Source organism: Ochotona princeps, chromosome 18, assembly GCF_030435755.1.
Source record: "Ochotona princeps isolate mOchPri1 chromosome 18, mOchPri1.hap1, whole genome shotgun sequence".
Lineage (NCBI taxonomy): Eukaryota > Metazoa > Chordata > Mammalia > Lagomorpha > Ochotonidae > Ochotona > Ochotona princeps.
The window spans coordinates 12,595,534-12,620,596 of record NC_080849.1 but is presented as its reverse complement, the minus strand read 5'-3'; the positions used below and the strand labels follow the sequence as shown (position 1 = coordinate 12,620,596).

Genomic DNA, 25,063 nt, shown 5'->3' with positions numbered 1-25,063 from the left:
GAAATATTGACATCCCTTTAACACACAGCAAAATGCTGTTGTTTGTGACTTCATGGTAAATTCTCAAGCTGAATGAAACAATCAGCACAGAAGGTACGTTAGCTAAGGGTACCAGCCACTCCGCAATGGCGTCTTCTTAAAAGTGGCATCATACACAGCATGACATATGTTAAAATTTTAAAATCAATTTTGAATTCATCGAAGGCACCTGTAAAAATACTTGCTGGTGTGAGAGAAGTGAACAAATTCAATTTATACAAAATAGTACAGAGAGGAAAGAACCCGGCAGTGATTGAGTTTTCCACAAAGCAAACACTTCTGTTCAGAATTGAGCTACCTCAAGTTATTGATTTTGAGGAAATGATCAACATGCTGTGCGATGCTGGACTGACTGCTTTCCGAGCTAATTCACCGGCTGTGGAAGGAAGCCTCCTGCACACACCTCTTCCTCGACAGCGTCGCCACCTGTGCTAGGAGCCGCCAGAACCATTTTCCCCGATTGCAACCTAAAAAAGCAGCCTTGCATAGATCTGGTATTCCTTTTACGTCCAGACACAGAGGCCGACTTTGTCACACTGGCACCGGCAGCCTTTTACCTCGAGAGGCTTTCCAACTCCACGGCCTACATCTTGAACATTCTTCTGAAGCCATTACTTTGTAAAAATGGAATATTAGTAAATTCTATGATGATGATGATGTCTCTGAAACAGGAATCTCCACGTCAGCCCTCCAAAGGAGAGCCGCCGGCACAGCACTCTCCATGCTGCAGGCACTGAGGGGTGGCGAACCAGCAGCAGTACGTTTGCTTCAGGGTTCCAGGAAAAAGGCAGCCTGAAGCAGTGCGGGGAGGCCCGGGCTCACCCAGCACTCGCTCAGGGTCTGTAGCTTCTAGGCGGTGAGCCCCATCTGGAAATGACATCTGGAAGAGCTCATCAGCAATAGTTTACAAAACAGCACAGTTCCGGAGTCTGCCCCACTCCCCTAGAAACACAAGCACTTCGGACTATTCTGAAGTCAGAATAGTTGACATTAGCGATGACAAAAAATTGGATCTGTTTTTTAAAATGTCAATCACAGATAGCTTCTATAATACCTGAAACTATGCACAAAGATTTTTTATATATAAAAGGCCCTTCCAGTCTGGTATTTCAAGGTTAAGTTTACTGAAACATGCCTGACAACACCCTTAGTTCTGGCCTTAGGAGAATGAAAAATCACAAGCAGTTACTTTTTCAAATTTTGCCTCCAGGAAATCTACATCCTGCTGCTAGCACAGCTTCTTGGCCTCAGCCACGAATGCCAGGTGGCAGGGAACAATGTAAACAACCTAAATGTAGTTTAGATTTTGTGAAATTAAAATATCTTCAGAAAATGCTATCTGACCTGAACCACATGTTCTACAAAGAGAAACAGTTCCTTAAAATACAAATACAAAATTCTTATAATATTGAACTGACATCAACATAATGAAGATATTCAACAATATGGGTAACAATGACATGAATCCATTACCAGGCCTAATTTCCATTAAAAACCATTTTTACAGGACATTTGACTTTTCAGGCAAAAAGCAGTTCTTAGCATCCCCTAACCATTTCTTTTAAAAGTGAAATGTACCACTGATCATCAAAGGAAAAAACAATGTCAAAAAGCACCCTGAAGTCTATTACCCAGACCCTAACAGCTCTAAGCATTTTCTTTGCTTTTTTTCAGTAAGCTGTATGAAGAGTAAAGGAATACAGGACCAGGTCTCAGGCAATCCCAATTTCTAAAAAGAATTGGGTTACAAAACAAACAAGACGAGGCATTCTTCGTGAGCCCTGCATCTTGGGAAGAGGGAGGCAGGGGGGCAGCCGTGTGGACAGTGCGCACAGGAACCTCCCACGGCGGAGGTAGGCGAGGGGGTGCTGTGCCCACGCAGCAGCGGGTCCTTCGTGGGGAGTTCCCCCTCCCTGCAGAAGTCAGTCCAGTGGCCACATTCCACTGACCAGCAGGTCACTGAAATGTCAACAAATGTATGTGCTATCAACAAATCTGCATGTGGTTCTTTGTTTTAAAGTTTATTTTCACTGCAAACCAATGTTTAAACAGATATTTTATACAAAATTTAATAATTTAGGCTATGAAGCAATTTAAATACTTAAATTCCCTAAAAAGTCAGTGTTTTGTTCATACGTACACGATGTACATACATGAACACGATGGTCAAAAGAACTTTTTGGCAGCTGCTTCTTGCTGACTCCTAGAGAGAAACGGAAACAAAACAAAAACAGAACTGAAAGACATTCTACACATCCAGCTTTGGAAAGCTATGAGATTGCTTAAAAGTAGCAATGCCTGCGATGCTGTCAATCAAGCCAGTCTTCTGTATGTGTACTTCCACAGGAAGCAGAAATACTGGACAGTATTTGCCATCTAGAAACCGCACCTTAGAGGCAGCGAAAGCTATATTACAGGAAGATAGTTTTGTTGAGTATTCCAAAATTAAATTGACCTGGAAAAATGTTAGCTTCACTGTTATTAAGAGGCTTACCTATACATGATATATCCAATGAATAACACCGTCTGAATCACTACAAATACAATGAAGTGGATTGTAGATAAACATGATGGAAACGGTGGTAGTTCTGGGCATTTCGGTTTTTCATTTGATGGCTATAAGGCAAAAGAATTTTCTGTAATTACTAGGCAACCTAGTGGTTTGGAAAAAGAAATAAATGTGAAATCTTTACCAACTTAGTTTACTACTAATGAGACATTTTCATTATTTGGTCCTCAAAGTATTTTCTATCCCCTTGGCCTTTTTTTTGTTTGTTTTTCTAACTTACTTGAAAGGCAGAATGAAAGGAGAGAGGGGTAAGAATTCTACCCAATGCCTAGAAGAGCTGGGTTGGGCCAGGCCAGAGCCGGGAACTCCATCTAGGGCTATCAGGTGGGCATCCGGAACCCAAGTACCTACTTGGCCCACTCTCCAGCACCTTCCCAGACCCCATCCTTCACTGCCTTCCCACGCCCGTTAGCAGCAAGATGGACTGGAAGGCAGAACTGGACCTCAGGCACTCTGACACAGGAGGCAGGTATCCAAACAGGTGTTCAACTTACTCTACTACAATACCAACACCTAAAATTTTTTTTTACTCTTTCTTTAAAAATTTTTTCTTTGGTTAATAAACAAAAACTTATTTAAAAAAGAGTGGCTGACACTGGAAGGCTTCTATCCTATTTCCAGAAGTAATCCTTCTATTTTAAGAAGGCAGTTAAATACTAGGAACAAAGATTTCATCCGAAAGCTAACAGAATGGTTTCTAAGATGAGCCATTCTCCATATGTTTACATGTATGAACAAAGGTCTTCATTACACACTTAAACCACCCAGAGCATCAACTGGATCTTGGTAACACAGGCTACTGTTAGGGAAAAACTACCTCAACCAGAACTAAAGGAATAGGTAACAGTGCTTTGAATAAGATGCCATGATCAACAAGAAAATTAGTTTTATCTAGAAAAAATATCTATCTATCTATCTATCTATCTATCTATCTATCTATCTATCTATCTATCTAGAGCACCTACACAGAAATAGGGTAAGGAAAGGTAGTTTCCAAAAACACAAAGCAGACAGATCAGAAATCCAAGACACAAGTCTTTCCCTCTTGTACAACTCACTAGCTAGTGACCTTAGGAAAGCCAATTTAATCTAATGTTACTACTAACATATTCACTTAAAATATTTCCTAAAGGCTATCATATGTGTGTATATATACATATATATATACACACACACATACATGAAAGCCTTTAAAAAGATAAACTCTACATAAATATAAGGGATTAGAACTATTTTTGGTAAACTAGGCAATATGGGTCAACCATATGCCAAATAGTTCTTATGGAAGAAAGCAGAGCTACAAACCAATCCAGTTCAATTCGGTCTAATCCAATTCAATCCAAACACATAAAACCCAGTATAAAGCAAATGAAGCTAAAAAACACAGCAAGAAATGATCAGATCAAAATCTTGGTGGGGTGGAGGAGAAGATATCAAATACACTTAAATCAATGTGTGAAATCAGAAAATATTTTCTCTGAATAATGAAAACCCTACATATAAAAATTCACGGTATGGGAGGCCTGAGTCCCAGCCCACACTTCTGCATATGCGGGGTTACCTGCTGTGGGAACTGTTCAATCTGAAAAACTGGAGAACCAGGACACAGGGACATTTGGAAAGCATGGAAGAAAATACTTTCAGTACAAGAGAGTAGGAGACCACAACCAGGAGAAGAAGAGGAGGCCAAGTCACCATGTTGCGCTGCACCAGGCTGTCTATGTCCCTCTTGACCATGTGCAGGTGCTCCTTGATGTCCGTGAAGTGCTGCGTGCTCTCGTAGACGCTTCCCGCAGAGCCCGGGTGCTGCAGCCCGCTCACCAGCCTGACCGCTTCACTCAAGGAATTCCTGCAACAGAGACTCCCTTCACCTCGGGTAATCACTGGGAGGACGAGCTTTTTCAAGTCATGGGCTTCAAACAGCTATAACCGTTTGAGTTCAATATACATGTATTAGACCTTTAAAAAAAAATCTGTGTTATGTGTTTTTTAAAAAATTAATGTCTTCTAAATTGGAAAATAACTTACAGATCTTCTTAAAAACTAACTACAAAACATTATAAGTGTGTTCTGCATCAATATCGTGTGTTGATTAAAATTCCTTTAATGGCATACACATTAAAAAATATTCATGTGAGCTTAAGTGTCTCCATTAAAACCCAAATTAAGGATTACATTTTAATACACTTAAAATACTGATTAAGCCTAAAGCTTCCCAGAATATACAACTTCCCCAGGCAGCTGAATTTAAAAATATTACTTCTCAGAGGCCTGAACTTCTTTGCATATAAATGTCTTTTTAATACACAAAGATTGTCACCTAATGAGCTCCTATTTAATCATTCATCCATTTGCCTATTGGCTGTGCTAACACTGATTTGGTTCATGCTATAAACCTGGACATTTTTGGGGATATAAACCGTGAGAAGGAATCTGATTCCATCCTGCTGAGGCTCCTAGCCCAGTCAGAGGAATAACACTGAGGAAGAACCAGAGCCCTGGCAGAGGTGCTTCACCTACCTGGGCGCCAGGCCGGCCGAGTAGAGCTGTGCTCAGGCAGCAAGGGATCGGGCCAAATGACAAGAGGACGAGATGGAACCCTAAAGGAAAACGCCTTTCCAGGGATGACTGGAGCTAAAGAATGCCATGAGGGCATGACCTGCTGGAAGCCTTGAGAAACTTCCAGATGGAGAAGAGCGAGCAGGTGCTGCAGCAGGAGGAGGACTGGAAGGGGCTCATTTTGGTACCAGTGACTGCAGAGAAGAGTTCAGTGATGTGATGTCAAACTACAGGACTCTGAAAATGCAGACAGGTCCTATGCCTAACTCTCCTGAAACTCAGCAAAAATGGAAAGGAAAAGGAGAAAGTAACAGTGACAGGCAGGAAAATAGTGTAGTTCAAGATCTGCACTGATCTGATTAGACATAAATTACAGAAGAGCAAGTCCTTTAAAAATGGGAGAAAATTATCCTAAGGGCTAGAGTAAAGGTAGAAGATGAAATAGAACTAATAAAGCAGGGTTCAGGGCTCACAGAAAGGAGAGGATCCATGGTTAAAAACCTGTCCTGGATTAGGAGATCGGTGATGTGGTGTAGCAGGCTAAGCTTCTCCCTTGGCACCCGCATCCCACAAGGGCGCCATGTCGAGTCCCAGCTGCTCCACTTCTGATCCTGCTCCCTGCTTACAACCTGGAAAAGCAGTGGAGGATGGCTCAAGGCCTTGGGCCCCTGCCACCCATGTGGGAGACCTGGAAGAGGCTTCTGCTGGCTCCTGATCAGTCAGTTCCATCCACTGCAGCTAGATGGGGAATGAACCAGCGAACACAAGACAGATCTCTCTCCCTCTCTTTCTCTCTGTATCTCCGCCTTTCAAACGAAAATAATCTTAAAAGAAAAATGCTTCCCCTGGATTAATACTCTGCAGCAAGATGAAAGCTTATAGTTCAGTGTGGATGGAGCCCAGTATGTGGAGGGAAAGCAGAGCGGAGGCGGCAAGGACAGCCATCATGAAGAGCAGAGGTGGTGGCCAGGGCCCATGCAGGGCAGGAGGCTGCAGAGTACCTGAATGAGACAATGTGAGCAGGGATGGATAAAAAGCTAATCAAGAATGAGCAATGGCTCGATTGGCTAATCCCCTTCAAGCAGTGGGATCCCATATGAGTGCCAGTTTGTGTCCCAGCTGCTCCACTTTCCATCCAGCTCCCTGCTTGTGGCCTGGGAAAGCAGTGAAATGGCCCAACACCTTAAGATCCTGTGCCTGCATGACGCAGAAGAAGCTCCTGGCTTCAGATTAGCTCAGCTCTGACCACTGTGGCCACTTAGAAGCAAACCAGTAGATGGAAGAACTTTATCATCTTTGTACACTTTTCTTTCCAATAAAAATAAATAAATCTTCAAAAAAAAATCAGGAATGAATAAGTACTGTTATAGGGGGATAGGCTGAAGAAGCAGAATAGAGTCCCAGAGGAAAATATTAACACACGCATGTGGTAATGTCTAGCATAATATTTAGAATGCAACAGTACACAACGAGTAAGGTGAGCATGAAGCGACACATGTTGCTCAATCATGAAAAAGAGCATTAATATTCTGAATTCAACATTTTAAAATGTAATAATTGTCAAATGACATCAGCCATCATACCTGAGGGTACTTCAAAAGACTGCATGGAAAAACAATAAAAACACAGCTTTATTTTAGTGCAAAAATATTTAGAACTGAGGCAGTTTTTGGTCATATATTTTAATTTTCCATGAACTTTTTAAGTTCCCTCATTCAAATACCAAAGGGAAAAAATTTTTCCTAACTCTGCTGAAAGACCCAGAAGCAATGACGATCCCAGAGTAATATGTACTTAACTTTCAACAAATATCGTTTCCCATTCAAACTGCAGCACTTCTAAAAAGTCTTGCTGCCGGATGCAGAGAACTGTTCGCGAGCAGGCGAGAGAGGCTTCCAGCTGCAAGAAGGAAGGCCACCCGGCCCTGGGCACTGTGCTCAGAGGACGGACACCACCTTGGAGGGACTGCTAACGGCCACAGAGACAACTGCAGCGCCAAAACCAAAGACCAAAACAATCCAAATTCATGAGCTGAAATCATTCCCTGCTACCTACCCTTTCAGGCTGTCAGGGCACCAGGGCTGCTGCATGCTGGTCATTTTACATGGACACAGAGCAGAGAGGACACACATGCACATGTGTGTACACACACACTCCCTGTCTCTCACCATGTGTCTCATTTTACCATAAGTATTCACCAGAACAGCCCCTAAGCCTTGGATGAGTGTGTGACAAAGTTTCTTTTCCTTATAGCTTAACATCATTCAGGGCCCCTTTCTTCATTCTATAAACTGGTGGTTATACTATGTACTTCTTGAAGCTTGCTTTCTGCTAAGAAAAATATGTTCAAGGTACATGTTTGACCTATGGGTTCAGACACTGATGACTGGATTCCATTTCTGGTCTCACTCCCAACCCCAGCTTCCTGTGAGCGCAGCTGCTGGAGGCAGCGGTGACGGCTCCAGTGCGGCATCCCATATGGCAGACCGGAACTGACGTCCCAGGTACCAGGGGTGGCCTCAGCCACCGCAGCAACTCTGTCCCTCTTTCTGTCTCCCTGAATTTTTTTTTTTAAATATATTTTTTAAAGAAAAAGAATTAGCCTAATATGAAAATCCTCAGATATAAAACATTTTTTGCACAAAAGGCTAACATTTATCACTTTGCATCTTTTCTGAAGTTTAATCCTGAAGAAAAAGTCCTAGAGGATTAAGCCAAAAATCTTGAGTTCAGTTTTTATATTAACTTACTGTTTTTACAGCATTTGTTCCCAGTAAGCGGAAGAGGTGAGCACTGCTCACTACCCACAGGAAGTGCTCTCACGGATAATTCAACTGTCTGGCTAGGATGCCCTAACGAAGACTAAATGTCAAGATTGCTAGTACTGCTGTTCAGTGACACAAATAAAGCCTAACAGTACCCAGATTATGCTAGCCTCATGGGAGCAAGGAAATCTAAGGAAGCACCCACGTACCAGAGAACAAAGCAGTCACCAGCACGGCACGGGAGAGCGCACAGGGAGCGTGTGAATGAGTAACGCAGCAGTCGGACAGCAATACTTCTGTGAGTACATAGTTTTAGACTCTGGTTCTTATCACCAGCATATTCTCATTCCTTCTGTATTAGTCACTTTTTTGCTGCTTTATCTAAAATATCTGAGAGAAGCCACTTAGGAAGTAGAAGCTTTATTCTGGCTCACGTCCCAGGACCAGGCAGCCCCACTGGTCAGGTGCGAGACGAGGCGATGGAGAAACAGGACTAGCCAGGAAGCAGGGAGCGGCCGCATCGGACTCCCCTCAGTCAGTCCCCCCGGGGATCCCATATGGGCGCCAGTTCTAATCCCGGCAGCTCCACTTCCCATCCAGCTCCCTGCTTGTGGCCTGGGAAAGCAGTCGAGGACGGCCCAAAGCTTTGGGACCCTACACCCGTGTGGGAGACCCGGAAGAGGTTCCTGGTTCCCGGCTTCGGATCGGCGCGCACCGGCCCGTTGCGGCTCACTTGGGGAGTGAGACATCGGATGGAAGATCTTCCTCTCTGTCTCCCCTCCTCTCTGTATATCTGGCTTTCCAATAATAATAAAATCTTTAAAAAAAAAAAAAAGAGAACTACTTTCCAACAGCATGCCCCAGTGGGCCGGAGACCTGGCGCAGGCCACCTGCTGTACGCTGTAACGCTATCGTGCTGGACCTTAGGCCACAATTCCTCAACCAATGTACGGCTTTATGACAACCGGTTGCATTAACTGGGCAGCCAAATCCTGCTCAATCCACAGAACCTTTTCTATTTCAACACACAGGCAATTAAAATCAACCAGAACATAGGAGGAATATAGACACTTATAAAAACCTAGTGATTATACATGAGTGAAATTAATCACAGTGAAGAGAGTGAGAAGGCAGAGAGGTAAACCAAGTAACAAGCAGCAAAGTGACAGCTGGGCTAGACACTCCTAAGGCTAGAGACAGAGCGAACTCGGACAAACTGATCAGTAAATGTGTTTCTACACAGACACGCACTAACAATTTGAAATCACTTCTGTTTTTTACACTCATGTACATATTAAAATTCAATAATACATTACAAATAGCTTTCTGTTGCTGGAGAAGAATCCTCAAATGGGGAGAGAAGCTGAAAATCTGATCTCAACAGTTGAGCCCAGAGGGATCCAGAGTGGCTCATGGTGAACACAAAAGCAGACTGATGGGTACAGACGCACAGATGTGAGCACAGCTGTGAATCGGTACAGCACCTACATCCCCTGGCTGACACTGAGACAGACTCACAGCAATGGACCTCCCATGTGATGGGCGCACGTGGCGCCTACATCTTGGTTTTCAAATACCCTTCCTAGGACTTACTGCAGAAGCAGCCGATTCCAGAGTTGGGGCATACACAACAAGATGGCTGCTCCAGAAAGTAGAATACAGGATCATGTGCCTCTCTTAAGAGTTAAAAATGGGAACAGCTTGAAGGAACACAGAAGCTGACTGGAAGGATCTCATAATGACCATATGCATTCACACCTAATTCCTTCAAAATGGTTCCAACTTATCACAAAGAAGAACTGGCATCCAATCTGACTGCATCGTGTTCTCACGAAGCCACAGATGCTTCTTTCCCCCGCCCCCAGTGGGTGCCACACAATTATCAGCATTACCCCATTTTAAAATATTTTATAAATACAAGAACATGCCTGTCAAGCAATTACTACAAATCCCCTATTTTCTTAAAAGGTGTAACAGCATTTTTGTTCTTTTGTAACTTATCACACTTTAGATTTTAGATAATGTTTCTAATCTTCAAAATTCCTATATTTACTCCCATTTGTAAAATGAATCCAGACATGACTGTTCCCTTCACGCAGGAACCTTCCAGCAATCACGTGCCTTCACACCTTGCTGGGTCACAAGTTCCGGATGAACAAGCACCCCGCCACTCCTCCTGCGTACTCACTTCACTTCGTTCACTTGTCTCAGAATCTCCTGCTGAGCGTTCACAACACTATCCACTTCTTGTTGCTTAATCTGAAGAAAGGAAAGCAGACCAGCCAACTCAGTCACTGGCATCATACAGGGGCAGAGGGCGCAGTGGGCCTGTTCTCCCCCTCTCCACGCCCCACCCCACCACCGCCCAGTGCAGCCTGGCACACACCTGCCCATGCTGTCCCAGGACCCCAGCTCCTCTCTTGGAGATCTCTTCTGTCAGTGAAGAGACATATCTCCTTTGTTCATCCAGAATCATGTCTAATTGGCGGTTCAGCTGCTTGATTTCAAGATGGATCCGATTCTGTCCTTCAAAGATTTGTCTTAGCTCACGATCTCCTACACTCTCAAATACATCATCCGCTGAGAAGAAAATTACAAATTGAAATTAGAACCACTTACATATATGTGGCTTTCAAAGTATGATGAGTGACCCCCATTTACCAGCTTCGTAAAGAATCATAAAGGTGGGAGCACAGCCCTAGACCCTGCGCTCGTCTCTTAGGACTGCTCTGACACCATCACCTGGTGTGGACAGCGCACATCGCACGGCAAACGCCAGCTCTCGCAGACTCTCAGTACTTTAATACGCTCAGTTAACAGTCTGAAGCATTAACAGGAATCCAAAAAGGCTGAGCAAGCACTTAGATCAATGCCACAGATTCTCCCATAGTTGTTTGAACTTTTTCTGCTTTGTAGTGTAACTTTGCAGCACTTAATGACTGGCTTTGTACTTCCTGTTTTTTACACTCAAAACTTCAGTGTTAAATACTTGTATACCAAGTGTCACTGTTACCTACCTTTTATGTACATGTAACAACATACAACATCGGTGTTTAATAATGCTCATTGTTTTCTTCAATAAAATTCTAACAAAAATACAACCAGTGACCAAAGCATTAACATAATATGATCATCTCTAACAGATGAGTTTTATATAAATAAGATTTGAAATAACTTTTTTATATAGACTATGTGATTTTATTTATATGAATAGGCAGCATTAATCAATGGTGATAGAAATCAAAATACTATGGGTTCTATGGAGAGGAGTGCTAACTTGAAGAGGGCATGAGGAACCTGGGATGATACATTCTGTACGCTAATGGAATAGTTTAACGGGCACACACAAGTGTCAACATTAGGCAAACTATATTATTCAAAGTTACTACAATCAGCTTCATGGTATATTTACAAATCATGTGATGATGTTTAAAACAAATTCAAGAAAAGAATGCATATTAAGTCTGAATGAGACTATTGATCGTTTAACGAAATACATACTACATAATGTTCAAACGCCAGAGATGGGTTTATTAGGAATGCCTCAACCATTTTTGTTGGTGGAGAATAAACCAGAATAAAAGAGCAGATATAATTAAAGTCACTCTATATGGCTCTAATGTGTTTTATTTTGACATCACTATACTCAAGGTCTTAATTACACTGGCTTAGACTATTTTAATCTTTATATTTTTTAAGTATTGTCCCTATGATAAGGTAATTCTATACCACTAAAATAAAAGACAAAACATCTTCATTAATGAATATTGCTTCAGGGGCCCGGCAGCGTGGCCTAGCGGCTAAAGTCCTCGCCTTGAACGCGTCGGGATCCCATATGGGCGCCGGTTCTAATCCCGGCAGCTCCACTTCCCATCCAGCTCCCTGCTTGTGGCCTGGGAAAGCAGTCGAGGACGGCCCAATGCATTGGGACACTGCACCCGTGTGGGAGACCTGGAGGAGGTTCCTGGTTCCTGGTTCCTGGCTTTGGATCGGCACGCACCGGCCCGTTGCGGTCACTTGGGGAGTGAGACATCGGATGCAAGATCTTCCTCTCTGTCTCTCCTCCTCTCTGTATATCTGGCTTTCCAATAATAATAAATCTTTTTAAAAAATGAACATTGCTCCTTAACTCCTAATAATAAATAAAAACGGCAAACAACATCCCTGTCCTCACGGACTTCCCGTTCAGTGCTTCACTGTCCATCCTCATGCAACCGTGGTCTAGTGGACCAAGCCACATTCTCACTGATATAAACGCCACCTCCAGACCCTTACAGACTGAAGATCTGCTCCTAAGTTGCTTACAGAATTACTTGGAAAGTGCCAGTTCAGAAAACAGGCCAAGACAGACACAAATCCCACAGCCACAGCCCCCACCACATCAGCTCTTCTGCCACTCACCAGGTTGTCCCTGGAGGTCAGGGTGGTCCTTCTGAAATTCCTCTTTCTTTTTATCCAATTCCTGTTGGAAATGTTCAAACTCTTCCTGGTACTTTTCTTTTTCTTTGTCCAAAATGTCTCTATCTGGGGTAGGCTTTTAAAAGATTTTTTCCATTTAAGAACAGATCATGAAAAAGATCAGAAAACCAGCAAGATACGTCAATGTATGCTCTACTTCTCATTTCACCCATGCTACCACTAGCTGGGAGATTAACAGAAAAATGTTATTCCTTACATATAATCATGGTGAATTTACTCATGTTACTACTAACAACAAAGGAACAGTCATTGCCGCCATATGCTGGACCCACTGTGGGGCATGCGCTGACTAACTTCTTCCTCACAATGTCAGAACGTGGCCAGCACAAACACCTGTTTTACCCGCGAAGACACGGGGTGCCACAGAGGCCGAGTGACCTCACACGGCAGCCACAGGCAGGAGCCCGGCCTACCCCAGCTCCACTGTCCCTGGGCCCCATGTGCAGCACGGGCCAACCCACTGAACACTGAAACAACTGTGTGTCCTTACTGGCTCTTTTCCAGGCTCTGTCAACTGGAAGGTCAGAAAAGAAAGGACGTCATGGTCATCTACAAATCAGAAACAAAAAAAGCAGGGGATTAAAACTCGCTGACAGACTTAGCTATGAATCGACCTTAAAAAACAACAACACAATATCCTGGCACCAAGATCGCCCCATACTGTCTCACCACTGTCCCCACCGAATAAAACCAAGCTCTCTTCTCCACTTATCTCCTCTACCTTTCTGGTCCTGGGCTTTTCTTAGGGCACATACTACTTTTTGCCTTAGCTCCACATCTGGTTCACATGGAAGAGATAACACTAATTTTATCTAAAACTCACAAGAAGTCCAACTGCTCTCAAGTGTTGAAGTGGAGAACAGGAACTGTGCAGCTCACAGCTTCCTCACACTGAACTCAACACTCACTCACTGCTCACCACAAGGCAAGAGAATTCACTTCAGTGTGCAGCAACCTCTACGCTCTCCACTCCTTTGACTGAGATGTGGAAATGCAGCCAGGTTCACTGAGGAGAACTCTAGCAACACCGCAGTGCTGAGAAGGTGTGCGGTGGTGCAGGGCCAGAGGGGCAAAGCCCTTCCTGGGCAGATGCTACTCGCTACGAGCTTCAGAAAACTCCTTTGGTCTGAGATTTGGCAAATCCACCTAAAAACAGGAAAAACATAACCCCTCCTTGTCTCTCCTTGGGTTACAAAGAATAACCTGTACATTCAAAAATATTTAATACTATAGTGTACCATATAACATAAACCCCAAAAGTATTAACATCAAATGATAATTTATCAACTACGTGGGGAAAAAAGTAGCTAAAATTTTAAAGTTTAGTCCCCAAATAACATTTTATCAGGTGGCCAAATTCATTATGCGTGTCAGGTGACACCTCTCACATATCTAAAAGACTTGGCAATTAACCTTCTATAGCCTCGACTTTAAATGTGTCTCTTAATGTAAAATGGTGCCCAAGCTGATGTTGGAATTCACACATTTGTATTAACCACCCCTGGCTACATACAGCTACATGCTTGTGTGACTCATAGCTATGGGATGGTCCCATAACTAAGGGATGGTCCCAACTGGCACATATCCCCAAGACACAATATTTCTAATAAACGTTAATTCACAAACATTACATACTAAAAGCTAACGAGAGTCACCTGCAAGGCCTCCAGTTGCTGCAGATATTCCGAAATACCCTTGTGAGGGGATGATCATATTATCCACTCTGGCGCAAAATTCATAATCATTTTTGTCTGGTGTAAAGCCGTTATTGATCATGACCTAGAAAGACATAATGCAGTTACAGATTTTATACAGACACTGCTAAGGCAATCTCAACTAGTCAAGCTTATGACAAAGACTACCCAATCCTGCCTCTTTACATTATTATAAAGAGTAATTTTAAATAACCTCATTTACTTGTATCACGACACAACAATATACTTCTCACTTCATGTTTTTGGCTCTACTTGTGTCAAAGACTTAAAAAGAGAAAAACTTGGGAAGTTTCCAAAACAATTTATCTAAAATGAAATATGGTTCAAGCTTTCTTGAGAAGACCCAGAGCATTCTGTTCCTGCTCCTGGAATGGGCCATTTGGAAGAGGCCAGGCCTGTGCTAAAACCCATGACAGCTGAAACCAACAGACTAAACTGCAGTGTTAGCCACAGCAGCTTGAGGATTACCAAGAATGCTTCAACAAGCAGTAGGTTCCTCTTTATTAACTTAGAAGGGTAATTGGAATGCCTAAGAAAACCCAAGAAAAGTGACAAGTCGTACTGGTTAAAAAAAAAAAAAAAGGTAAATGAAAAAACCAAAAAGACATGTAAGTTTCTACTTCACAGAACATATGTATCAAGGAATTCTACAAAGCATATGAATCCACTAGAAATTCTTCTTAATCCAATCAAGAAAGGGTGTAGTCTCAACATTAGCTCCTGACAAGCAATCAGGGGAGTTACTAAGATACTGAGTGCATACAAGGGGGTGGGTCGCTTTTATCCTGACCTCAGAGCACACCTCCACCAGGGACAGTTAAGTCACATGGGCAAAATGCTGCCCAAATGTTCAGCAAAGAAAGGTGTGCCTTTCGCAAGGGTTCATCTCTATGAACTGGGAGATGCAAACATGCAAACTAACAACCAGTTACAAAGCACTAGTTTTCAATATCACCTGTCATTTTGTTAACTAATATTAGTAGTGGTTTCCTCTGAATAGTAATTTCACAATTTCGGTTTACATCATTTACAACAGGTCATCTAACCAGTCTTTCAAATCGGAATCAACACCTGGTAAGGCAACTGCCTCTGAATGTGAAAAAAGTAAGTGAATCGTGGTCTAAGTCCAACATTAGCAACCTGCAACTGCTCTGTGGTTGCTCCTGGGTCCGACCACTCATCACGACGCCGCTCATCAAACTGACTTTTTTTTTCACCAAAAAGGTATAGTATATTCATTGCACAAAGAATGAGCAGGCATGTCAGGAGTTTAACTGAAGCCCGGCTAAAATACACTCACGGCTTAATGCCACAGCACATCTTTATAACATCACCAGTGACCCCTTATTCTTCCTACAGCTTCCATCCCCTGTTCCTGACTATACTGTGGTATTTAAACTCTCTGGCTTTGCCTTGTTCCTCCAACAGCACTTCCTGCTTTCAACCTCTCCTTTCTCTACCTCTCTCAAAAACGTGGAAACAACTGGAACCGGTTGAGGGCACAACTAATAATTAAATAAACATTCAAGTACCTGAGCCATGTGCAACATTACAGACTATGAACAAGCAAGATTGTCCTGGGAAGTTAACAAAAACATTAATAGGAAAAGTCATAAAAATATATAGCTAAGCTGAAATCCAAAAGCACATACATTAACAGCTTAAAAAAAAAGCATTAGCAAAGGCTGGCATTCTGCTGCAGAAGGCTTTTAAAGCCCAACTACCATTCCATATTAGATGTCAAATCAAGTCCCAGCTAATCCAACTTCCTGCTTGGGCCTCGGCCAATCAGGTGGACGACCGGGACGGAGTTCCTAGCTTGGCCCTGACCTGGCTACTGTGACTATCTGGGGAGGGAAATCAGTGGATGGAAGATCCCTCTCTCTCTGTCCCTCCTTCTCTCTCTATAATTGCCTTTCAAATAAAAATTTAAAAAGTAAATCTAAAAAAATACATGTGTGATCTTAGCTGTTGTTAATGCCAGTTGAATACAGCCATGCACATGCCTCTAAACTCAATTTACCTACAGCTGAACTCATCACCGATCCTCTGATATCTCTCTCCCAAACACGAACAAATGTGCTGCTTTTCTGCTGGTCAGCGGCACCAGTCACTGGTTCACTTGGCCAGAAATCCAGGAACTGCCCCTGACTCTACACTGTGTTCACCTTCCAATCTCAAGCAAAGCCACACTAAGTCTAATGGCTCCCACCTCCTAACCACCGCCCGCACCTTCCCCGTGCCACCACCTTCACCAACAACACAGGCAGGCTCTTGCCGGTAGACAAAACTGGATTAAAATCCATCCTGTTATTTGCCATGACACTGTCCAAGGTACATGGACATATTAACATCCTGTGTACAAAACGGGAAGGTAACTCCACAGGACAGCCCACGAGTATGAATCAAAAAACATCAAAATGCAGAAATATGTATTATTTTAATTCTGCTCTTTACATAAATACATACCATCAAGAAAATGCGGGGGTCTAAGTTATCTTTCCTGCCTAAATTTCCTTTAACTTTTAAAAAGTTATTACAGGTAAAGTGCATAAGCCACACAACACTTGTCACTGCCCACTTTCCCAAGTGCCTTCCACTCCTGCTAACTTTCCCCCACACAAACTGCTCGCCTTTCCCAACAGCTCGGCTCTGCTGAAGGTGTGTGTCTGCTCTCTGAGACTCGTGCACACACACACTCTTCCTCCACTCGGAACCGCCTGCTCCTGCCTGATGAAGCAGTTCTAGCTAAGAAATCATCCCTGACTTTCCTGTTTCTAATCGTGGTAGTTTCTAAGACACAGCAGAACACTGCACAGTGTGGCCTGTTACTCCGGTTGGCACCCTGAAGGCCTGGGGACACACAAAACATGTGCCATACTCTAAGGTGACTACACAGGTACTGCCTACCTGATCAGAAGCCCACTGCCAAGGTTTGACAAAGGTCACCACTTACGTGGAGCTCTGAGGTCACATTTTTTTCTCTTACAATGCAGACAGATACTACAACAATTTTCAAAGGCAGGTGTGCTTCATTTCTATCAAGAATTTGCAGTGAAAAGTCCTATGAGAATCTGCTCATTGACGACGACTAAACTCCCGTTACTCACTATCAGCGTCTTCTGGTAATACACAATCTTTGCCTGCACGGGATAGGGCTTATTCCGAAAGTCCCTCTGGCAACTCGCTAAAGCTTGACCGATACCATCGCTGCAAGAGACAGGAAGACAAGAAACTTACAAAGCTTTTCCATATCTACAGCTTTAGGAAGGTTGAAATAATACAAAGTTAGGACAAAGTTTAAGCTATTTCAAGTTTATTCACCCTAAGTACACTAAACACTTTCAAGCTTTGTAACACACTTAAATCTTTAAATAAAGTAATATTAAACTTGAATAAGGTGGCATAAGCCACTTCTTCATCAGTTTCGTCAAAATCCAACCTTATTTTTCAACCATCTTTTTCTTTTTTCTTTTTTTTTATTAATTATTTTGCATTATGTGACAGTTTCATAGGCTCTGGGGATCCCCCTTCCTTTTTTCTTTTTTTGATTTTTTTTATTGATTATCAACCATCTTTTTCTAATAAAGATGAAAATGCATGACTCTTGACATCATCAAGAGCTGAAATATTCTACAAACTTCCCCAAAATCTATATAATAATTTTAGGTAGAATAAAAACATTCTATTTTTGAAATCTGAGTTGGCCTACAAAAAGAATTTCAAAACAGAACTAAACTAGATTAACATCTTTCCACCAAGTTACAAAATATTCTCAAAGACATATCATTTCCTTTGGAAAGTGTTCAGATTTGAAACAATATATTTCATAAAGTTTCCAAAGGGAAGCTGAAATTAGGATACAGTAAAAATCATATACTTACTTTTGATGGTCATACTGGATTTTTCCATTGTTGCCTATAATTACTATAGTAGGATTATTTTTCTAAAAATAAAGAAAACATTTACATTCTTAAGGATTTCTAGCTCAATCTTGATGTGCTACAAGATCTCTCACATACTTAACAATTCTAGAACTTAAAATTTTTAATTTTTTTTTTCATAGAACTCGAAATTTTAAAATAACATGGTGGCATTTAAGGAGTCACTAAAATTATCCTTTAAATTGCAAATCATCATCTCTGAAAATCTGCAAACAATCAACCTACAGGAATGTCATCAGACATAAGGTAACTAGGTTGCCAAATCACATTTACAATGTGTAAGTAAATTTTATTCTGAATTATTTTAGGAGAGATCATTAGGCACTTGTCATGATCAAAGAATGATTGGGGCTGATGCTGTGGTACGGCACATAGAGCTGCCATTTGCTGGCATCCAAAATGGGGGCCAGTTCAAGTCCCGGCTGCTCCACTTCCAATTCAGCAACCTGCTGATGGGCCTGGGAAAGCAGGAGGATGGCCCAAATGCTTGGGTCCCTGCACCCATGCAGGAGATCCGGAAGAAGCTCCTGGCTTCAGGCTAGCCCAGATCTGGCTGTTGGGCCATTTGGAGAGTAAGCTAGCAGATGGAAAATCTCTGTCTCTCCCTTTCTAACTCTGCCTTTCAGAGAAAGAAGCATTGTTTTAAAAAAAAATGATAAACATAGGAGAAGATTATGGGAGTTAGCTATAGTCCTATACTTGGATGGACTCAAGAAAACAAACTGTCAAGTCTTCTAAACGCTACTGGCTTCCCTGTCAACATCTAAAGACTCCTGTGTATCCATGAAAGTAATTAAGCACACGTAGCAGGAAGGTCATTGCACAAGTCTCACAAGTCTCAAAGTTAGCCTATGAAAAATCATGCCCACGCAGTATTAACACAATTTTTAGCTATATAAAAACTAATCATCATATTTAAAATACTGCTCAAGAACTACTGTTAAATGAGTCAAAGTATCACATAAGCTCTATTTCTCTCAGCCTAACCTTTCTAGCACATATTAAAGTGGACAATATCCATACCTTTCCATCATTATCAAAAGAATCAAAAAATATTCCAACGCCATTCCACATGTCAGCTGATCCAAACACAGGGCCCTCCAAGCCTTGGTTTTCTGTATACCAAATTGCCTGAAAACACATAAGGAAGAGTTAGGGACCAGTGTTACAGGCATTTGTATTTATAAACATTTAATTTTCTAAATTAAAGAAGTGATTGTGGGGTTAGCACTGTGACACAGCAGGCAAAGCTACAGCCCGCAACACCAGTGTCCCATACAGGCTCCACTTCCAACCCAGCTCCTGGATAATGTACTTGGGAAAGTGGCAGTAGATGGCCCAACTCCTCGGGTCCTTGTCACCCACTTGCGGAACCTGGAAAAAGCTCCTGGCTCTTGGCTTTGATCCTGCTCAGTTCTGATGGTTGGGACCATTTGGGAAGTGAACCAGCAAAGGAAGATTTTTCTCTCTGTTTCTCCCTCTCTCTGCAACTGCACCTTTCAAATAAAAAATAAATATTTTTTTAAAAAATGGAGTGATCATACTAAGCCATCTGCTCCAATCCGACCTCTTCCAGTCACTCGAAACGTCACCTCCACCTCCCAGTTCTCAAAGGCCGCTTTTGTCTTTGTCCACACTGACCCTCTTTGGCTTTTTAAAGATGGTGCTATTCGAATTTGATCTGAACTTGGAATAGCATCTAAAACAAAAACCAGACAAGAAAAACTTTACATTATAATTAGGAACAATTCAATGAAGTCACCAACAAACTGCTACTTCTATCTAGAGAAATCAAATTTTAACTCAGTAACCTGTACAATAACTCTGTTAGAAAATAATTTCTTAACAGCTTCGACTTTAATAAAAGTTTAAGGATAACATTTCCTTTAGCTCCAAATGATAAAATATCTCTGCAAAACATATATATATTAAAGCTGCATTCAAAATACCAAAAATTCCAGAGTTGGGATAAAGGAGAAATTTATGACTTAAAAGGCAAAAACTATTTGATTGTGATAATATTTGCTTAGAAGTATCCTTAAACATTACTATTCAGAAAAACACTGTAATGTGCAACTATTTTACCACTTCACACATGTCAGAAAGCACAAACAGCGTGCAAAAAGAACAGGTCACTAGGAAACAACAGACTGGCTCCCAGTTTCAGCTCAGTGGTGTGACTTTGAACAAATAGGTCTACTCTCTTCGGTTCACCATATGTTCCCCTGTGCTGTGCTCAGTCACTCTATAAATTCCCCCAAAAGCTACATGCAAGATACTGTGGATACATACATTCTAGGGAGAGGCAACAACTCAATTTCCATTCAATAAACAATACCATCGCTTCAGCAAATTCTTGGCGTAAACAGTGGTTCCAACCACTGTGCTCTTCACCTTCAAGCCACCTTCAAACCCCAACTCTGCCACCTGCCAGCTGTCTGGTCTTTGCCACATGGCTACATTTCCCTAAACCTCACAGGTGCCCATAGAAGTGCATACAGACTCTACAACAGATGTCAGCTCTTCCACTACAGGACTAGTTAGGAAAACGCCCACCGGCTCTAACATATCTATCAAATACTATCAGTTTGACATCCACGCTGGGAAATAAGGCAGCTATAATACCACTTTGCAGGCAGGAAAACTGATGTGAAGGAAAGTCGGGACAGTTTAACAAGCTCAGTTGCTGCCATCACCTCTGGGGAGGAGTGGCAGCATGCCAAGCACCCTGGCCAGGGGCACAGTTCCCACGTCTATGTTCAGCTTTCCTGACACTTACTAGCTGTGCAGGCTTCTCCAGGAACCCTCAGCCTTTCAGAACACTCTCGTTCATCTATAAAACGGGCAATATCAGCCTTGCCTACTAGCAATCTCATCAGAGGATGAAGGTGAAAGAGCGTTGAGAGTTACATAGGTCTACAAATTGTCGCCATTTTTCTCCCCTTTTGGACCTAAGGATGTGCACTGATAGCACAAAAGGACACTAGAGTTAGGAAAGACAAACAGCGTAGATCTGGCCCTAACAGGGTCTAGGACTGGGCTTAAGTCTCTTCATTTTTGAGGCCAACACTGTGGCATATCAGGCTAATCCTCCATCTAGGATGTCGACATCTCACATGGGTGCTGGCTTGTGTATCACCTGCTCCACTTCCAATCCAGCTTTCTTCTCGTGGCCTGGGAAAGTAGTGGATGATGGTTCAAGTCCTTGAGACCCTATACCCATGTGGGAAACCTGGAAAAATCTCCTGGCTCATGGTTTTGAATCAGTTTGGCTACAGTCATTGCTGCCATTTGGGAAGTGAACTAGTGGATGGAAGAGAGCTCTCTGTCTCTCCTTCCTTCTCTGTAAAATCTGTTCTTCTAATAAATAAATCCTTAAAAATCTCTTCAGTTGGGCCCGGCAGCATGGCCTAGCGGCTTAAGTCCTCACCTTGAACACGCCAGGATCCCATATGGGCGCCGGTTCTAATCCCGGCAGCTCTACTTCCCATCCAGCTCCCTGCTTGTGGCCTGGGAAAGCAGTCGAGGACAGGCCAAAGATTTGGGACCCTGCACCCACGTGGGAGACCCGGAAGAGGTTACAGGTTCCCGGCTTCGGATCAGTGCAGCTTGTGGCCCTGGGAAAGCAGTCGAGGGCGGTCCAAACATTTGGGACCCTGCACCCACTGGGAGGCCTGGAAGAGGTTCCAGGTTCCCGGCTTCAGATCAGCGCAGCATCGGCCGTTGCGGCTCACTTGGGGAGTGAATCATCGGACAGAAGATCTTCCTCTCTGTCTCTCCTGTCTGTATATCTGACTTTGTAATAAAAATAAATAAATCTTTAAAAAAAACTCTTCAGTTTTGAATTGTTTTAAATAATGGGTGGCAGGAAAAAATGAAAAGGGATGATGAATAGAGTAACCAGTGAGACTGTAAGAATGGTGGTGACAAGAAAAGGAAGGGCTTCCTACAGCAATGGTTCCCAGGGTCGGTGGCACTGCCATGGCCAGCCACACACCTTCATCATGCAGTGCGGAATCCTGCCCTTTCTGTGGCTGGCAAGGCTAAGTGGGCCTATGCAGAAGGTCAAGGCAACTAATCTGAGCATGCAACTGTGCTTCCGAATTGGCTGAAGTGCTGTGTCCACATGTAAGAGGAGAGAGATGGAGACAGAGAAAGAACGGGTAGGCACTGGAGGTGCAGCGGCAAAAACCATGAACAAATCCATCACCATGACTGAAAACCTCACCATCACCAGAAAGAGAATGAGAAAAACACTGTTTTGAGACCGTGAGCACCATTGCTGTGTGTTAACAAGGCACCCAGCCTTACCTCTCCATGGAGCAGGCGTGTAATAAACAAGTGCCAGGAGCAAAACAATTGTGCTCTACTTCATATACTTGATGACTCGGTCATTAAGTCAATTGAAGCTTGTAACTTTTAATTACACGTTAATTTGCGGGAAAGGCCCTTTCCTAAAGGCATGATTCCTATCCAGTCCTTCCTAGCGATACATTTTGTCTCAATCATCAGATGCTCGAAAATGATCTGTAGGTGGCTGTTATATAAGCAGTTACTTCATCACACACGAAGACTGAGCTCACAATAGCTTCCTCCTCTCCTGCTTGCTTCAGAGGGTAACAGCTGATGGTCACAGGGCAGACTCCCGGCAGGCCCGGTGCCAAGGCCAATTCTTTAGTCAGCAGTGACACATCAGCATTCAAAAGTGCAGACAAGTTCTCTTTCACAAGCGCAAACACTCCAGCAAGCTCTTTGGCCAATCAACAAGAGTGTCAGAGAGCAGATCAGCCCTGCGGGAGAGCTCTCTCCACTTTTCAAAACCGGGCTGAAGACAGAATTCTATGCTTCCTTCATCTTACGTTCAGAATCAACATCAAAAAACATACCTCCCCTCCCCACCCAACAGAGGCGCCAGTGTGACCAGAAAGTTACACGAGGTGTTAATACAAGGCAAACAAGCCCCAAAGACCGCAGTCACCGAGAGGCAAACTTAAGTTGCCATTCAAATAGCTGAAAAATTTTTTTGACAAAGACTAAGAAATGACGACAGATGGCTGCCATCTCCGAAGCCATCAGGGGAGACAGGGCATTAAACCAGAGTATTATGACCACGGCTGACACGGGAGAAGAGCAAAGCAGCGAGGAAGGAGGCAGCAGGGGCCGTGTTCCCTGGAGACGTGGCGTCAGGGGAAATGCGATGCCCACAGGCGAGTGTGAGCACGCTGAACCGAGGGAAGAAACAAGATGCCTGCAGATCAAACGCAAAGTATCCCACGAGGTCGCAGAGGCGAGAGCGGGCAGAACGGGCCCTAGCGTGGGACCCTAGCCAGCCACAGGGGGCTGCAGGAGGCGGGGAGGGGACCCGGGACCCCCGCCCGCGGCCCCGGCTTACTCCCAGCGTGGGTCCAGAAGGGAACGCTCCCATTGCTCTGCACCAGGTGCGGTCCCTTGAAGCTGTATTTGTACTCGAAACGGCGATGCGGCAGCTCGCCCTGGGTGCCCGCGGCGCCGGGGGCCAAGGAGTCGCCTCCCACGCCGTCGCCCCCGACGAAGCGACCGAGCCACAGCAACAGGGCGCAGAGAAGCGTCCCGACTCCGGCCTGGCGACCCCCTCGCCTGGATCCCGCCATCTTGGATTCTGAAACGCGGAGGCCGGCGGGAGAGGGAGGGACGCGAGAGGCTGCGGATGGCCAACAGGGCGCTCGCTGATTGGCCGAGCCCGGGAGACCTGGGGGCAAACGGAGAGCCCCGCCTCCCGGGCTCCGCTATTCGTGGAGCCGCCGGGCCCAGGGCACCTGGGGGCGGGGCCTGCAGCGGGAGGGGCGGGGCCGCACGAGAGGGGAGGGGTCTGCCGCCGGAGAGGCGGGGCCTTCCGCGGCAACCGGACCCCAGCGGTGGGGAGGGGAGGGAATTCCGACCCTGCACCCCGACGTGACTGCGAGTGTTGGAGGCAAATATGGATATGCCAAGAGACCTGAAGACCTGAGGTCCCAGTCCATAGTAAGTCTTTCTAGTATGTGAACAAAGGCATTCCTTTGGATATTTTCTTGTTATGAACTTTCGGGAAATAAGTATTCATGCGCCCGCTAAGTCCCACCCACGTGGGTTGGGGGCCTTTGAATGAGGATGGAAGTTTCTCTGAATGAATGGGTTACCTTTGGTTTTCTCAACATTTCATTCCAAGAGCTTTTCAAGCTGTGCAGCCAGCTGTGCGGTCAGATGAAACGGAGTTTGTTTGGCTTTGGAGAGATTCTGTGCTGTGGACATTAGGATTAGTGCACCTGGACATTTGAGAATGGTTTGGTCGTTGGCAACCAGATGCCGCATTTTGTGTTTTCTAAAAAGATTTATTTGAAAGGCGGTCACGTGGGGGGTGATTACAGAGCGACAGAATAGAGAGATGATTTTTCTGTTGGTTTCCTCCCCAAGAGAGCCCTAAACTGTCATCCATGTGGGATGCTAGTGACGTAGGCAGCAGATTGAGCCACCCCCTTAAAACACCAAGCCCGAGGGCCGCACTTCACAGGAGGCTCTTCTTGCTTTTACTTACAAGATAACGCCTGCATTGTCAGATGTCACAGTCATCCGCAACTGTGTTTTTTGGAAATGTCTCTTAGGATTCTAAACATCGGGAAACAGCAGAGAATTGTGTTTTGTTGTTACACACAGCTCTATGTTTCATCAGCTCTGTCTGTGTGACTATGTGCACACCCATGACCCCGTGACTGCATGTTTACATTATTTTAGGTGGTTTTTCACTGACATCTCATTTTTCTGTCACCACACTCACACCCCATCCTGTTTATTCTCTTCCTAGGACTCAAATCAAAGCCTCAAATTGCATGTGGATTTAGGCTTTCTGCCTGCAAGCTATGACTTCTCTCCAGATGTAGCTACAGGATGGTGCTGTCCCCATGCCACCTCAGCAGCCCCAGGCACAAACGCCAGTCATCCGAGGTGGAGTGTGTGCCCCTGACCTAGATTCCAGTGCTA

General features: G+C 43.9%; 1 protein-coding gene across 2 annotated transcripts; it reads right to left on the bottom strand.

Annotated features, from left to right (window-relative positions):
• Positions 1-362: 362 nt before the first annotated feature.
• On the bottom strand, positions 363-23,759 carry LMAN1 (lectin, mannose binding 1). Of its 2 annotated transcripts, XM_058676784.1 has the most exons (14): positions 23,463-23,759; positions 19,615-19,769; positions 19,094-19,201; positions 18,011-18,072; positions 17,237-17,336; positions 14,067-14,190; positions 12,902-12,960; positions 12,334-12,466; positions 10,319-10,512; positions 10,121-10,191; positions 4,304-4,457; positions 2,534-2,655; positions 2,180-2,242; positions 363-1,998 (listed from the first exon to the last, which is right to left on the bottom strand). In XM_058676784.1, exons 1-13 carry the CDS (start codon positions 23,698-23,700, stop codon positions 2,206-2,208), a joined length of 1,557 nt encoding a protein of 518 aa, XP_058532767.1. In that variant the 5' UTR covers positions 23,701-23,759; the 3' UTR covers positions 363-1,998; positions 2,180-2,205. The 2 variants fall into 2 exon arrangements, with proteins under 2 accessions (XP_058532767.1, XP_004579517.1); XM_004579460.3 differs by lacking the exon at positions 363-1,998 and having other exon boundaries at positions 2,042-2,242; positions 23,463-23,758.
• Positions 23,760-25,063: the final 1,304 nt, after the last annotated feature.

What these genes read in the sequence shown, in the direction of transcription:
- LMAN1 (XM_058676784.1), bottom strand. Translation starts at nt 23,700, where the DNA reads ATGGCGGGATCCAGGCGAGGGGGTCGCCAGGCCGGAGTCGGGACGCTT. An exon ending in CAGAGCCTGGAAAAGAGCCA is followed by an intron (nt 12,467 to 12,901) that starts GTAAGGACACAC and finishes ATCTTTTAAAAG; the next exon opens with CCTACCCCAGATAGAGACAT. An exon ending in AGACAAGTGAACGAAGTGAA is followed by an intron (nt 4,458 to 10,120) that starts GTGAGTACGCAG and finishes TCTCTGTTGCAG; the next exon opens with GAATTCCTTGAGTGAAGCGG.